This window comes from Macaca nemestrina, chromosome 1, assembly GCF_043159975.1.
Source record: "Macaca nemestrina isolate mMacNem1 chromosome 1, mMacNem.hap1, whole genome shotgun sequence".
Lineage (NCBI taxonomy): Eukaryota > Metazoa > Chordata > Mammalia > Primates > Cercopithecidae > Macaca > Macaca nemestrina.
The window spans coordinates 118,149,824-118,163,945 of record NC_092125.1 but is presented as its reverse complement, the minus strand read 5'-3'; the positions used below and the strand labels follow the sequence as shown (position 1 = coordinate 118,163,945).

Below are 14,122 nucleotides of genomic sequence, written 5' to 3'. Positions count from 1 at the left end.
AATTTCGTGTCATGCTTTGGTGAATATGATATCAAATTAAGATAATAAGGTTTTTAGGGAAGAGTGTCATGAAAATGGAATAGTACAAGATATGTGACATGATTATAGTATATATTATACAGAGTGGAAGAAAATTGTGCCAAAGTAGAAAGATCGATCTAGATTATGAGGTCTTTGATTGTGTTTTTTTCATTCATTCAACAAATATTATTGACCACCTACTATGTGTCAGGCACGGTTCTGGGTGTTACATTTGGATTTCATTTATTTGGTAGATAGTAGTGATCTAATTAAAGTTTTTTATTGAGGAGGTGACACCGTCTAATATTTGCGAATGGAATGGGGAGAGATGAAAGGCATTGGAATCAGTTGGGAAGCTATTAAAAGTCATCTTGAAAGTTCTAAAAAAATCTTGGAGAAGACTCTGGCCTAGTTCAATTCATACTTATTCCCAAGTTAATCATTGTGGCTAGGGGATAGAGTAACCTGGCTAAGCCTGAGCGGCATGTCCACTCATAGAGATAGAGTTAGCCCCCATCAAATTACATGAACTGAGCAGGACTACTGTGAATTTTATAGTAGAGGAATTCTTGCAGGAAAGGGTGTTGGCCAGACCACAACATAGGTCCTCTATTTGGATACTATTAGGGTCTATAGAAAGGACATCTAATTCAAACTTAAGCTAGGGCATGCTTCCTGAAAGAAGTCACATTCAGTGTGAAGCTTTAGATTAATAGGAATTAGTGGAGGACAGGTGGTGGACACAAGGATAGCAGGGAGGATAATATTCTAAGTTTAAAAAAACATAAACATTGTATGTGTAAGTCTGAAAGTATCAGAGCATGGCATATTTAAGTACAAAAAATTCATTGTAACTAAAAGATGGAGTTTAAGGTAGTGGTGGTTGAGGGCAGAGTGAGGAAAGATGAGGGTAGGGAGAGGTAAGAATGGAGAGATGAAGGTGGGGAAAGATGAGGGTGGATCATTTAAGGCCACTTAAGCTGCATTTAGGAGTTTGAGGCCATTGAAGAATTTTGACATGAGGATCGTTAAAATTATATTTACACTTTTGAGAGCTGTAAAACTATTGAAACAGTTCAAGGATGAGATAAGGTACCATTTTAAAGGGCTTACAATAGACCAAGCACGTTCTAGGTTCTTTCTGTGTGTTATTTCACTTAACTAGAAGTCATTATTGCTCTTATTTTATAAAGTGAGAAATCAGACCTCCAAAGGATAAAAACCTTCAAAAGGTTACATGACTAAGAAAGAAGTAGTAGAGCTGGTCTTCTACATTCTTTAAACTATACCACATTCTCCTCCCTGAAAAGCTATTTTTCTTTTAATTCATATTTATTAGTTAAATTCAGCCTGAAAAAAATGAACTTAATATGCTAAATACTTGGTATGTAATTCACTACTTTAAAATTTGTATCAGAGGCCACTGCAGATCATTAAGCATATTGTTTGTTCATGGAGAAAAACATGAATTTAATTTTTAATGTAAAATAAAATCCTCTATTAAGAATTTAAAACACAATTTATTTTGCCAATATAGAAAATATTAGTGACGATTTAAGGAAAAAAATGAAATGCATGACAAATTTTTAGCATATTTCAGTTTCCCATATTTTGATTTCAACTTACCTGTTAAAACAGTTTCCCAGAAAGAATCCAGGTTGTAAACACTTCCCAGATATTTTGTGTGACATTAAATTTCGTTACACTTTTCTTCCCTCAATCTGCTACCTTAGTTCCGACATTTTTTATTTTATATATATTTTACCTATCTGAGCCTCAGTTTCTTCATCTCTCAAATGGAGATAATACCTATCCTTTCTATCTCATTGGATTGTTGCAAAGTTTGGAATTAAACATTGCAAAGATAAGAATGATGAATGTTGACATATAAGCAGTAACATAAAAATGATTTTTTAACTGAGAAAAATTATATTTATGGTATACAAAGTGATGTTTTGATGTATGTATACATTGTGAAATGATTAAATCATGCTAGTTAACATATTCATCACTTCACAAAGAAAGATGCGTTTTTTTAAAAAAAGGGATACTGAGGCTGAGTATAGTGGCTCACACCTGTAATCCCAGCACTTTGGGAGGCCGGAGTGAGAGGATCACTTGAACCCAGGAATTGGAGGTTGCAGTGAGCTATGATTGCATTTGTATTTAGATGATCTTTATTAAAATTTGTGATTTTAGTATAATTTTTATATTAATGGAATTACCATGATTTTGAAGTGACATTTATCAGTACTTTATGCAATATTTTTATTAGTCTGAAATTGCCTGTTTTGACTGGAATACTGAATAAAATAGCTATAATTTCTCAAAATTTTTTAGTGTAACAATTTAAGGAAACAAGTTGAAAATAAAAACAAGTATATTGAAGAACTTCAGCAGGAGGTATGTATTTTTTATAAATATTCTCAAAATCGAACTGATATTTTCATCACAGTTTTAGAGAATAATGCTTTCTCTTCCTTTAGTAATTTGAGTCTAAGTCAGTGGCAAGGTAAGTTTGAATAACTTTAGTACTAAATATAATTATTTTTACTTTTAACAGAATAAGGCCTTGAAAAAAAAAGGTACAGCAGAAAGCAAGCAACTGAATGTTTATGAGATAAAGGTATTTGGCATCTTTTTTTTGTTTTTTAAATATTAATAGATGAGAATTTAGATATTTTATTCTACTTGTTTATGCAGTATAAATTGAAAAGTTGAAAGGTTGTTATCTTTTTAAATAGGGGAGATCAATTCTTTTAGTTGTAATAGAGTATACATCTGTGATTTAGCATGCACATATCTTCTTAAGCTTGGATTCAAGCAGCTTAAGAATATATGTGCATGCATGAGCTCTTTGTGTGTGGTCATATTCCCTACTTCCATATTAAAAAGTGAAATTGAGTAAGTAGAATGGATTCTTGGAATCTACATTTTAAAAAGCTCTATGTGTGATTATCCTGCTGCAGAAGGGGATTGAGAACCATTTACTTGTATAAAACAAATTAAAGCCTTACAGTATAAGCTCCTAATATTAGAGCCATATTTTGTAACTTTATTCCTATGTCTTTGAACAATGACTGACAGTAAGTATTCAATAAATAGTTTTTGAATTATGAATGGAAAACAGCAGTTCTCATTGTATTAATTATGTGCTCTTTGGGAGGAAACATAAAAATCTTATACCTTCCTTTAATGGTATTTGAAATTAAAAATATGTAAATGTGATTAAAAATTAAGTCAAGGATTTTCATAAACTGTTGACATTCTATATAAACATAGCAGATTCATATATCTTATAATTCAGCTCTTCTACTCCTAGGTAGAGTAAGGAGAAAGGTACAAAAATATTTATAGCAGCATTCTTTGTATTAGCCCCAAACAGAAGACAACACAAATGTCAATCAATAGTATAAAAATCAGTCAATAAAAAATAACACCAAAATAATCCAGATGTTAGAATTAGCAGATAAAGTCTTTTATGCAGCTATTATAAACATCCTCAAAGACAGAAAGGAAAATATGGTCATAACGAAAGATCAAATGGGGAATGTCAGTGAAGAAATGGAAACTGAAAATAATCAAATGGAAGTTCTAGAACTGAAAAGTAAAATGTCTTTAAAAACCAAAACCAAAACCAAAGCCAAAACCAAATGGTCCTAATAGTAGATTGAAGACAAATGAATCAAGTGTCAGTAAACTGGAAGCTGGATAAGTAGAAATTATCTAGTCAGAGGTACACAGAAGAAGATTTTTTAAAAGAGGAATAGTGCCTCGGTGGCCTGTAGAACAATAACAAGTGTTTTTAAGTGTGTAATTGGAATCCTCAAGTAAGAAGAGAAAGAGAATAGGGCAAATAAAATTTTCACTTTTGAGACAGAGTCTCACTCTGTCACCCAGGCTGGAGTATGCAGCGGAGCGATCACAGCTCACCACAGCCTCGACCTCCTGGACTCAGGTGATCCTCCTACCCTAGCCTCCTGAGTAGCTAGGACTACAGGTGTATGCCATCACATCCAGCTAATTTTTGTATTTTTGGTAGCGATGGGGTTTTGCCATGTTTCCCAGGCTGATCTCGAACTCCTCGGCTCAAGTGATCCACCTGCCTCAGCCTCCCAAATTGCTAGGATTATAGGTATGAGTGACTGTACCTGACCTTGACAAATAAAATTAATTGAGAAATTTCTCAAAAATTTATCACACTTAAAACAAACTCGCAGATCCGTGGCCCTCAGCAAATCCAAAGCAAGATAGACACAAAACCTTATGCCGGCAGTCATATCTTAGTCAAAGTGCTAAAACCAAAGATAAGAAGAAACTTTTAAAAGCAGACCAAAAAAAATGTCACATTGCACAACAATGACATAGATACATATAAAATGACATAGATGGTGACTGACCTTGTATCAGGACAGTGAAGGTCAGATGACAAAGGAATGACATTTATAAAATGCTAACAAAAATAAACCATCAACCCAGAATTCTGTATGCAGCAAAAATCTTTATAAAATGAAGACAACATGACATCAAAAGCTGTACCCTAAGCAATACTAAAGGAATTTCTTCAAGCTGAAGGAAAATGGCATTAGATGGAAACTTTGATCAATAGAAGAAGTGAAAAGCACTGGAAATGGTAAATACTGAGATGAATTTAAAAGGCAACATATTTTTCTTTTAATTTTAAAAGGGTATATATGGCTGCTTAAAGGAAAACAAATTGCTATTATAGAGTTTATAATCGATGTGACTTCCGTAACACAAAGGACAAGGGAGTAAATATAACTATTTTGTTGTAAAATTTTTACATTGCATATGAAATAGTTACAATATTAACACTTAGAGTTTGATAAGTTAGTGATATATACTATCCTCCTTAGAGCAACCACTACAAAATAATGCAACAAAGTATAGCTGTCTTAGTTTAGGTTTCTATAACAAAGTACCGTAGACTGGGTGGCGTATAAACAATGAACATTTATTTCTTACAGTACTGGAGACTGGGAATTCAAAAATCAAGGCACTTCAATATTTTGGAATCGTTTGTTTAGAATTGGTATTATTTTTTCCTCAATAGCTTTGTAGAATTCATCAATAAATTCATCTTGGCCTGGAAAAAAAATATGGGCAAAGGACTTGAATAGATATTTCTCCAAAGATACACAAATGGCCAATAAGCACATAAAAATGAAAATATGCTTAATATCACTGTTCATTGCAAATCAAAATCTCATGAGATATTACCTCATATCTGTTAGAATGGGTACTAATGAAGTAATAGAAAATAACATGTTAATGAGGTTGTGGGGAAATTGGAACTCTCGAGCACTGATGATGGGAATGTCAGATGGTACAGTCAATGTGGAGAACAATTTTGTGGCTCCTCAAAAAAATAAAATTAGAATAACTATACGATCCTCTCATTTCACTTCTGGATATATACCTAAAAGAATTGAAAGCATAGTCTCAAAGAGATATGTGTTCACCTATGTTCATAGCAACATTATTCACAATAGCCAAAAGTTGGAAGCAACCCATGTGTCCATTGACAGAAGAATGGGTAGACTAAAGGTGGCCTCTGCATACAGTATTCCATACAGTATGGAAAATGTTTTGATGGTTTCTACTAAAACTACACATGCATCTACTGTGTGATCCAACAATTATTTTCCTAGATATTTACTTAAAATAAATGGAAACATGTCCACTAAAAATCTTGTACAAGAATATTCATGGTAGCTTTATCCAGAATGATAAAAAATGGAAACACATAAAATGTTCATTAAGAAGAGACTGGATAAACAAATTTGGTATATTCATACAATGTAATACTACTCAGAAGTAAAAAAGACCTACTGATACTCACAGGAACATGGATGAATCTTGTAATATGCTGAATGAATAACCTATATACAAGAGAGTGTGTTTGGCATGATTTCATTTAAATGAAGTTTTTGAATCGACAAAACCAATTTATGGAGACAGAAAGAACAATGGTTGCCTCAGTAGGGTACTATTAGTTTGTTAAGGGATATGAGGGAACTTTCTGGGATTATGGAAATTATGTCTTGATTGGTATTGCCATTACATGGTTTTAAAAACAATTTGTCAAAGCTTATTAAACTTTACACTTAAAACCTTGCATTTTATTACGTGTAAATTATGTCTCATTGAAGTTGAACTCATCGATGAAAGCTACAGGGCCTAGAGTTCTCTTTATGCAAAGGCTTTTAATTTCTGAAACAACTTAATCATAGTTACAATATAACTTAGTTGTTCTATTTCTTCAAGTTTGATAAATAATATTTTTCTGGGTTTCATCCAGTTCATCTACATTTTCTACAGTTTCAGAATTGTCTGTAGTATTTACTGGTAAAAACAGTAATATCCTGTTTTTAATCTGATGTTGGTTATTTGTTCCTTCTTTTGTTTTTTTCTTTATCAGTGTCACCAGGAGTTTGTCAATTTGGGAAGTTTTCTTCCGTTTTTTTTTTTGAGACGGAGTCTGCCTCTGTCACCCACACTGGAGTGCAGTGACTGTGATCTCGGCTCACTGCAACCTCTACCTCATGAGTTCAAGCGACTCTCCTGCCTCAACTTCCTAAGTAATTGGGATTACAGGCGTGCACCTCCACGCCGGCTAATTTTTCTATTTTTAGTAGAGATGGGATTTCATTATGTTGGCCAGACTGGTCTCAAACTCCTAGCCTCAAGTGATCCACCCATGTCGGTCTCCCAAAGTGCTGGGGTTACAGGTGTGAGCCACTGCACCCGGACCTATCTTAAGATGAATTCTTAGATCATTAATTTTCAGTCTTTCTAATGTACACATTTCAAGGCTATAAATTTCCCAAGAAGTATTGCTGTATCTGTGTCCTATAGGTTTTGATATATAGTAAATTAGTGTTGTTTAGCCCAATGCCCCCCCCCCCGTATTTCTTAATTTCCAAATTTAAGGGGACGTATTGTGTTTTTGTTACTGATTTCTAGCGTAATTGAATTGTTATTAGAGAGCACACTCTTGTATGACTTTAGTACTTTGAAATTTATCGATATTTGCCTGATGGCCCAATATATGGGGTCATGTTTTATAAACATCCCTTACATACATGAAAATAATGTATATTGTATAGTTTTGGGTAAAGTGTTCCTTTATGTAAAGATTACCAGTTATATTCTTTATATTTGTGTATCTTTTTTTGATTCTGTACCTCTGCTTATTTTTTATTTGTGTTTTATTAAGTAGTGACTGAGATAGATGTGTTTAAACATTTTACACAATGATTGTGGATTTCTGTCCTCTTATTTGCAGTTCTGTTAACTTGTCTTTATTTCAAGCTCATATTATTGGGTATACATTATTTAGAATATATGCAACTTTTTATTACATACAATAGAACTTTATATGTACAGTTATTCCCTTGGTTTATAAATGGGGGATTGGTTCCAGAACCCCCCAAGAATACCAAAATCTGTGCATACTCATATCCCCTAGTCAGCCCTGTGGAACCCATGTAAACAAGAAGTTGGCCCTTCATATATGTGAGTTTCATATCCTGTGGATACTGTATTGTCCATTTAAATTTGGTTGAAAAAAAATCCACATATAAGTGGATGCAGTTCAAACCCATGTTGTTCAAAGGTCAACTGTATACGTGATATGTATCTTACATATTTATATATAATGGAAATTGTTGTTAAAACAAGATACCTCCTTTATCTCTAATAGAGATAAACTTGCCTTAGAGCAAGTTTTTATGTTGTTATTACAACTATACCATTTTTTATTCTGTTTTGTGTTTGCTTGTTGTATCTTTTAAATCTGTTCACTCTTATCCTCTATCTTTGTGTGTGTTTTTTTTTTTTTTTTTTTTTGATGCGGAGTCTGGCTCTGTCTCCCAGGCTGGAGTGCAGTGGCCGGATCTCAGCTCACTGCAAGCTCCACCTCCCGGGTTTACGCCATTCTCCTGCCTCAGCCTCCCGAGTAGCTGGGACTACAGGCGCCCACCACCTCACCCGGCTAGTTTTTTTTGTATTTTTTAGTAGAGACGGGGTTTCACCGTGTTAGCCAGGATGGTCTCTATCTCCTGACCTCATGATCCACCCGTCTCGGCCTCCCAAAGTGCTGGGATTACAGGCTTGAGCCACCGCGCCCGGCCTATCTTTGTGTTTTAAATGACTCTTATAAATAGCATGTAGCCAGAATTTATAATTTTATGCACTCTGACAATCTTTGTCTCTTTTTCTGGTATATTTGGCCTTAGACTACATTATCTCCTTTATCTCTTATGTCTTACTTATATGTTAGTATATTATTATTGTTGTCATGTACTTTGATGATTTTTTTTCTTAGGGTTTTGTATTGTCCAAGAAGAAAAAAAAAATAGAGTGAACTGGGGATGAGCAGTACTTACAGGCTGAATATTTCTAACCTGAAAATCCAAAATCTAAAATGCTCCCAAATCCAAAACTTTATAACACAGACATAATGCTGCAAGTGGAGAAGTCCATGCATAAGTACTTAACACATACTTTTTCATATACAAAATTATTAAAATATTGTATTAAATTACCTTCAGGCTATGTGTAAGGTATATACAAAATATAAATGAGTTTTGTGTTTAGACATAGGTCCTATCCTTAGGATATCTCATTAGATATATATAAATATTCCAAAATCTGAAAACATCTGAAATCTGAAACATTTTTGGTCCCAAGCATTTTGGAAAAGGAATACTCAGCCTCTACTGAGAATATTTAGAGTTGATGAAAGACATGAATTCACAGATACAGAAAGAGAAATTTATACCAAGCAAGAAAAATTAAAAGAAATCCACATCTAGACTTGGTATAACTAAAGAATATTGGACACATAGAAGTATTAAAAGTAGCAGGAGAGAAACGAAAGATCACCAGTGAAGGAATGACAGATTGGTCATGAACATCTCAACAAACAACAATAGAAGTCAGAAAACAATGAGAAAGTATTTTCATGGGCTGAGAAAATTATTGTCAACATTAAATTTTGTCCACAACATACCTATCTTTTAAGAATGTTGGAGAAATAAGCATAATTTTATATTAAAAAGTGAGGAAAATGTGCTTTTCAAGAACACTTGGACTGTTTAACAAAAATGATCATATAGGCCAAGAATAACTAAAGCAATCTTTAAGAACAAAGTCGGAAAATGTGCCCTACCAGATATAAAGATTAATTGTATAGCTAAGGTAATTAAGACAGTATGACACTGGCACAGAAGTTGTCAAGTCAATTGAATAAAAGAGAAACCGAGACAAAGATCCAGGGGTACATGGTAACTAGACACAATACAGAAGTGATATTGCAGATATGTAGTGCTAGAACATTTGACTATCTACATGTAAAAATATGGAAGTCTACCTCTACACTACATACAAACACAAATTCCTTAAGGATATAAATAAATGTGAAGGGCAGGGCTTCAAAACATTTGAAAAAGATGTGGGACAATATCTTTGTGGCCTGATAGTAAAGAAAAAGTTCCTAAATAAGATTAAAAAACACAACCATATTTGAAAATATTGATAAATTCATATATGCTATAACAATTTCTGGTTACTTGGAAAGTAGAGCAACAAACCTCAAAGTTGGAGAAATATTCCCACTTTACATATATAATGAACAAAGGATTAGAACCCATTAAATGTAAGTAAGAAGAAAATGAAGCACCAAGTAGATAAATGAGTAAAATATATGAACAGAGATGGTCACAGAACAGAAAACATGAAGAGTTAAACATGTTACATAATTTTCTGGAAAATGCAAATAATACAACAAAACTTCAGTTGAATACTTTTATGTGACAGTATCAACTCTTGGTGAGGTTTTGAAGCAGGAAAAGTCATAACCCTGTTGCTGGGAATTTAAATTGGTATAAATGCATATGGAAAATAATGTCATTTTGTAAAGTTGTATATGTAACCTGCCCTATGACCCAGCAATTCCAATCCTAGGTGTATACTGTAGAGAAATTCTACATTTTCACCAGGAGATGTTTACAAGAACATTCATAGCACTATTGTGTGTATCAGTCCCAAAATGGGGACAACTCAGTGCCCTGAACAATTGATTACATAAATAAACAGTGTTATATTCATACAATAGAACACTACTCAGCAGTGAAAATGAACGAACTGTATTTTTACACATAAATATCTGAAGCGTAACTGTTCAATGAGAAAAGCAAGCCAGAAAAATAATATACTATGACAACATTTATATGAAGTTCAAAAAAATATTGAAATACTGTTTAGGGATACATAATTATGCAATGAATCTATAAAGAAGAGTAAGGGAATATAAGTTAAGAGTGGTTTTTATGCTTAAAAAGGCAGTAGGGGAAAGCTAATGAAGAGGGAGGGGCATTTAATAGCTTTTATCAATATTGGTAATGGTCTATATACAGTCAATGATTGACTCATGGATACAAAATACAGTCTGATTCATCATTATATTACCCATAACCCTCTTCCCAATTCCTGTCCCTGCTGTATAACACCTTTCCAGTATTAAGTTAGCCCTAAGATAAAAGTGAATATGAAGGGTGCTAATTCAGGGCTTTCCTTCCCTCTTGATAATTTCTATATTTGAATTATATCTACACAACTCAGTAAATATTTATACAAAGTATGTGAAAATAATATAAATGGAAGTTGTTGCTTCTTTATAGAAAATTAATCTCATTAAGAATATGCCTTTTCTTTGAATCACATGAGTTTTCTGTCCAATGGAAATACTTATTCTAATAAAGCATATTAAACAGAGTAACCAGTGTAAATATTGTTGAGAAATTCATTAAAAATAAATGCATGGATGTTTATTTTATGTTACTTGTCAAGACAAAATACATATTTTAGGGGAGAAGATAGATTTTGTGAAGATAAAACACTTCTCACCATATGAAAATGTAAGGCGAGTGATCCAACCATAATTTCCATGAATAAGTAATCTTTTAAGATTCACAAAACCACAAAATGAATATGGAATATTTTTAAGTAATCCATAGCATTTACTAATATTCATGTTATTTTTCTTTACTTAAAGGTCAATAAATTAGAGTTAGAACTAGAAAGTGCCAAACAGAAATTTGGAGAAATCACTGACACCTATCAGAAAGAAATTGAGGATAAAAAGATATCAGAAGAAAATCTTTTGGAAGAGGTGGGAAAAACTTAGTATTAAGAAACTTATTATACTAAAAATCTATATTTTTATTAGGATTTTAAGAGAAAAGTAAAAAATTCTTAATTTTTAAATTATGATTTTAAAAAAGGTTTGGTAAGTTTATATTAGAGTCAGTGTATCAGTTTTTATAGAAGCTAAAAGTATCCTTGTTATTTTAAGTATTTGAGTATATAATTATTTTGAAAGGGTTAAATGATTGCCACAGTGGTATACTGTCATCTTATTTCATAGAACACCCTGAAAAAACCCCAAACAGTGCATTTTCTACTTGTTTTTCCAGTTTCCTGGTGTTTGAGGTTTGCTTTTATTTAAGTAGAACATACGCTTTTTACACTTGTTTGTTTTTTGTGCATTTATTTTAAGAAACTTTTTTTTGCTTATTTGATAGGTTGAGAAAGCAAAAGTAATAGCTGATGAAGCAGTAAAATTACAGAAAGAAATTGATAAACGATGTCAACATAAAATAGCTGAAATGGTAGCACTTATGGAAAAACATAAGGTAATTTTTTTCTCCTATATAATGAAAATTATTAATTGGAGCCATATTTCTGTTAAATAATGGTGAAATCAAGATAGTATTCTAATTTGTCAGAGAAGATTATTGTCTATGGAACAGTGACTTACTATAGCTAGAGTACCCTTGATGCCCATTTCTCCAAGTTCAGATCTTAACCATACAAAGTTGAGCCTGTGTGTCACATCCTTGAGGAAATCGCTCTTTATTATCTGTGATGAATAGAAATAATCACTCTTTTTCTGGATTCTCCTAGTAGTCTCTTACAGCACTTTCTACCTTATGTATTTTTAAGTACATAACCAGGGTAAGTATCTCATTGACATCTAACACGTAATGGGCTAAATCGATTTTTATCAAAGGAATAAATAGATGAAATACTTAGTGTTTGATGTTTTTGTGTCTTATGTTTTTAATTGTTGTTTTAGAGTATCCATCTGTTAAGGAATTAAGCCTCATTCCCCTTAAGATTTGGAGAAGAGGTAGGGTATACCTACCTATTCATTAAAAAAAAAAAAAAAGCTGCTGGAATACGAGATTATTATGAGGGAACCGGTGAAGATTTAAAAACAAATTTAAATAACATTGTGAACTCATAGATTTAAACACACTTGGTATGTTTCAATCCAGTGCGGCATGTGTCCTTATTGATAACTCACATTTTACCACCTTTGGCCAGCAGAAGCCTCTTCAAGCTGACTGGCAAGTCCTTTTGACTTAACTCTAATTTTCTCTGACAACTTTCTTTAAGTTATGACGAAATGTTTAAGGCTTATATTTCCTGTCCCAGATTTGAAATCAGCCAGTTTTGTAGAAGTCCTGGTGTTTCTGGCATATTATTAAATGTTAAAATTCAATGTTTCCAGTAAAAGAATTATCTTTTGCTCTTAGGTCATTTCCAAGACTGTTGTGTGTTTCACTGTTGAGGTTGTTTGAATGAAAAAATATAATTGAAACATTAAAAATATATACCCATATATCTTACTGAATTTATAAACATAATTTTCTGCAAAATTAAATTAAATACTAAATAATTAATTAAATAATAAATTAAATATTGAAATATGTTAGGATACCAATCTTATAATCTATTCAGTTTTAATATATCTAAAATGTCTTCTTTGTTTAATATAGCACCAATATGATAAGATCATTGAAGAAAGAGACTCAGAATTAGGACTTTATAAGAGCAAAGAACAAGAACAGTCATCACTGAGAGCATCTTTGGTAAGATACAGAAAAAATAGCAGTAACGGCCAGTGTTCATAATGTCAGCAGTGAGTGGTGGTAAAGAATAATATTAAGTAAAACTAAATTTTGAGCTATAGAATCAGAGTCTTAAATCTGAAAGGGATCTTATAGATCTTCTAGTTACATGTTTTTTTCTAATTTAGTTTTTGAAATAGGGAACAAACTATTTTTTCAAGTGAAATTTTATAAACTCCAGTTAACAAATAAGTTTGGAGCTCTGATTGAAATTGGGAGAGGAGGCTGGGATAAATTGGGAGAGAACGAGGAGAGATATACTTTGTGTTAAATTTTTCTTTAAAGAAAACTGTAAAAAACTTGATTTTTTTTTGTTTTTTTGTTTTTTGTTTTTTTGAGATGGAGTCTTTCTCTGTCCCCCAGGTTGGAGTGCACTGGCATGATCTTGGCTCACTGCAAACTCCTGAGTTCAAGCAGTTCTCCTGTCTCAGCCTCCCAAGTAGCTGAGACTACAGGTGTACATCACCATGCCCGGCTAATTTTTGTATTAATATTTTTAGTAGAGACGGGATTTCACCACGTTTGCCAGGTTTGCCTCAAACTCCTGACCTTGAGTGATATGCCTGCCTCTGCCTCCCAAAGTGCTGGGATTACAGGCATGAGCCACTGCGCCCAGCCCAAAAACTTGTTTAAATGAGGTTTTTAGCTATGTTAAGCTAGCAGCCTTTATATCCGTTGACTTTAAAAGTATCTATATTTTATGAGTGAATTTATTTCTCTGTAATATTGAATTTACTCAGAGCACTAGTTTATATTTTCATTGTCTTGAGAAATATATGGAAGCTCTTCTAAACTTCGTGTTTCTTTTTCTTTAGGAGACTGAACTATCCAATCTCAAAACTGAACTTTTGTCTGTTAAGAAACAACTTGAAATCGAAAGAGAAGAGAAAGTAGGTTTTTTGGCATTATAGATAAAATGATTGTAAGGTTTAGGGCAATTTTGCGTTTTTAGAAATATGTCATATTATAAAATAATTTGATAAATTTTGGTAACGGGATGAGAAAATAGTTTTTCCCCATAAGCTTTTTTTCTAGAAACATTTAGAATATTTCCTAATGTAAATGCAAAACACATGTAAATATAAGTGTACTTTTAAGAA

At 32.7% G+C, this 14,122-nt stretch overlaps 1 protein-coding gene across 6 annotated transcripts in view; it reads left to right on the top strand.

The window, feature by feature from the left end:
• The window catches only part of LOC105479144 (synaptonemal complex protein 1), a 127,901-nt gene that overhangs the window by 69,875 nt on the left and 43,904 nt on the right, over positions 1–14,122 (top strand). For all 6 annotated transcript variants that reach the window (XM_071077369.1, XM_071076317.1, XM_011736961.2 and 3 more), the window contains 6 exons: positions 2,362–2,424; positions 2,585–2,647; positions 11,102–11,218; positions 11,631–11,741; positions 12,891–12,983; positions 13,838–13,912. In XM_071077369.1, coding sequence (XP_070933470.1) covers positions 2,362–2,424; positions 2,585–2,647; positions 11,102–11,218; positions 11,631–11,741; positions 12,891–12,983; positions 13,838–13,912 — 522 coding nt within the window. The remainder of the gene's footprint in view (positions 1–2,361; positions 2,425–2,584; positions 2,648–11,101; positions 11,219–11,630; positions 11,742–12,890; positions 12,984–13,837; positions 13,913–14,122) is intronic.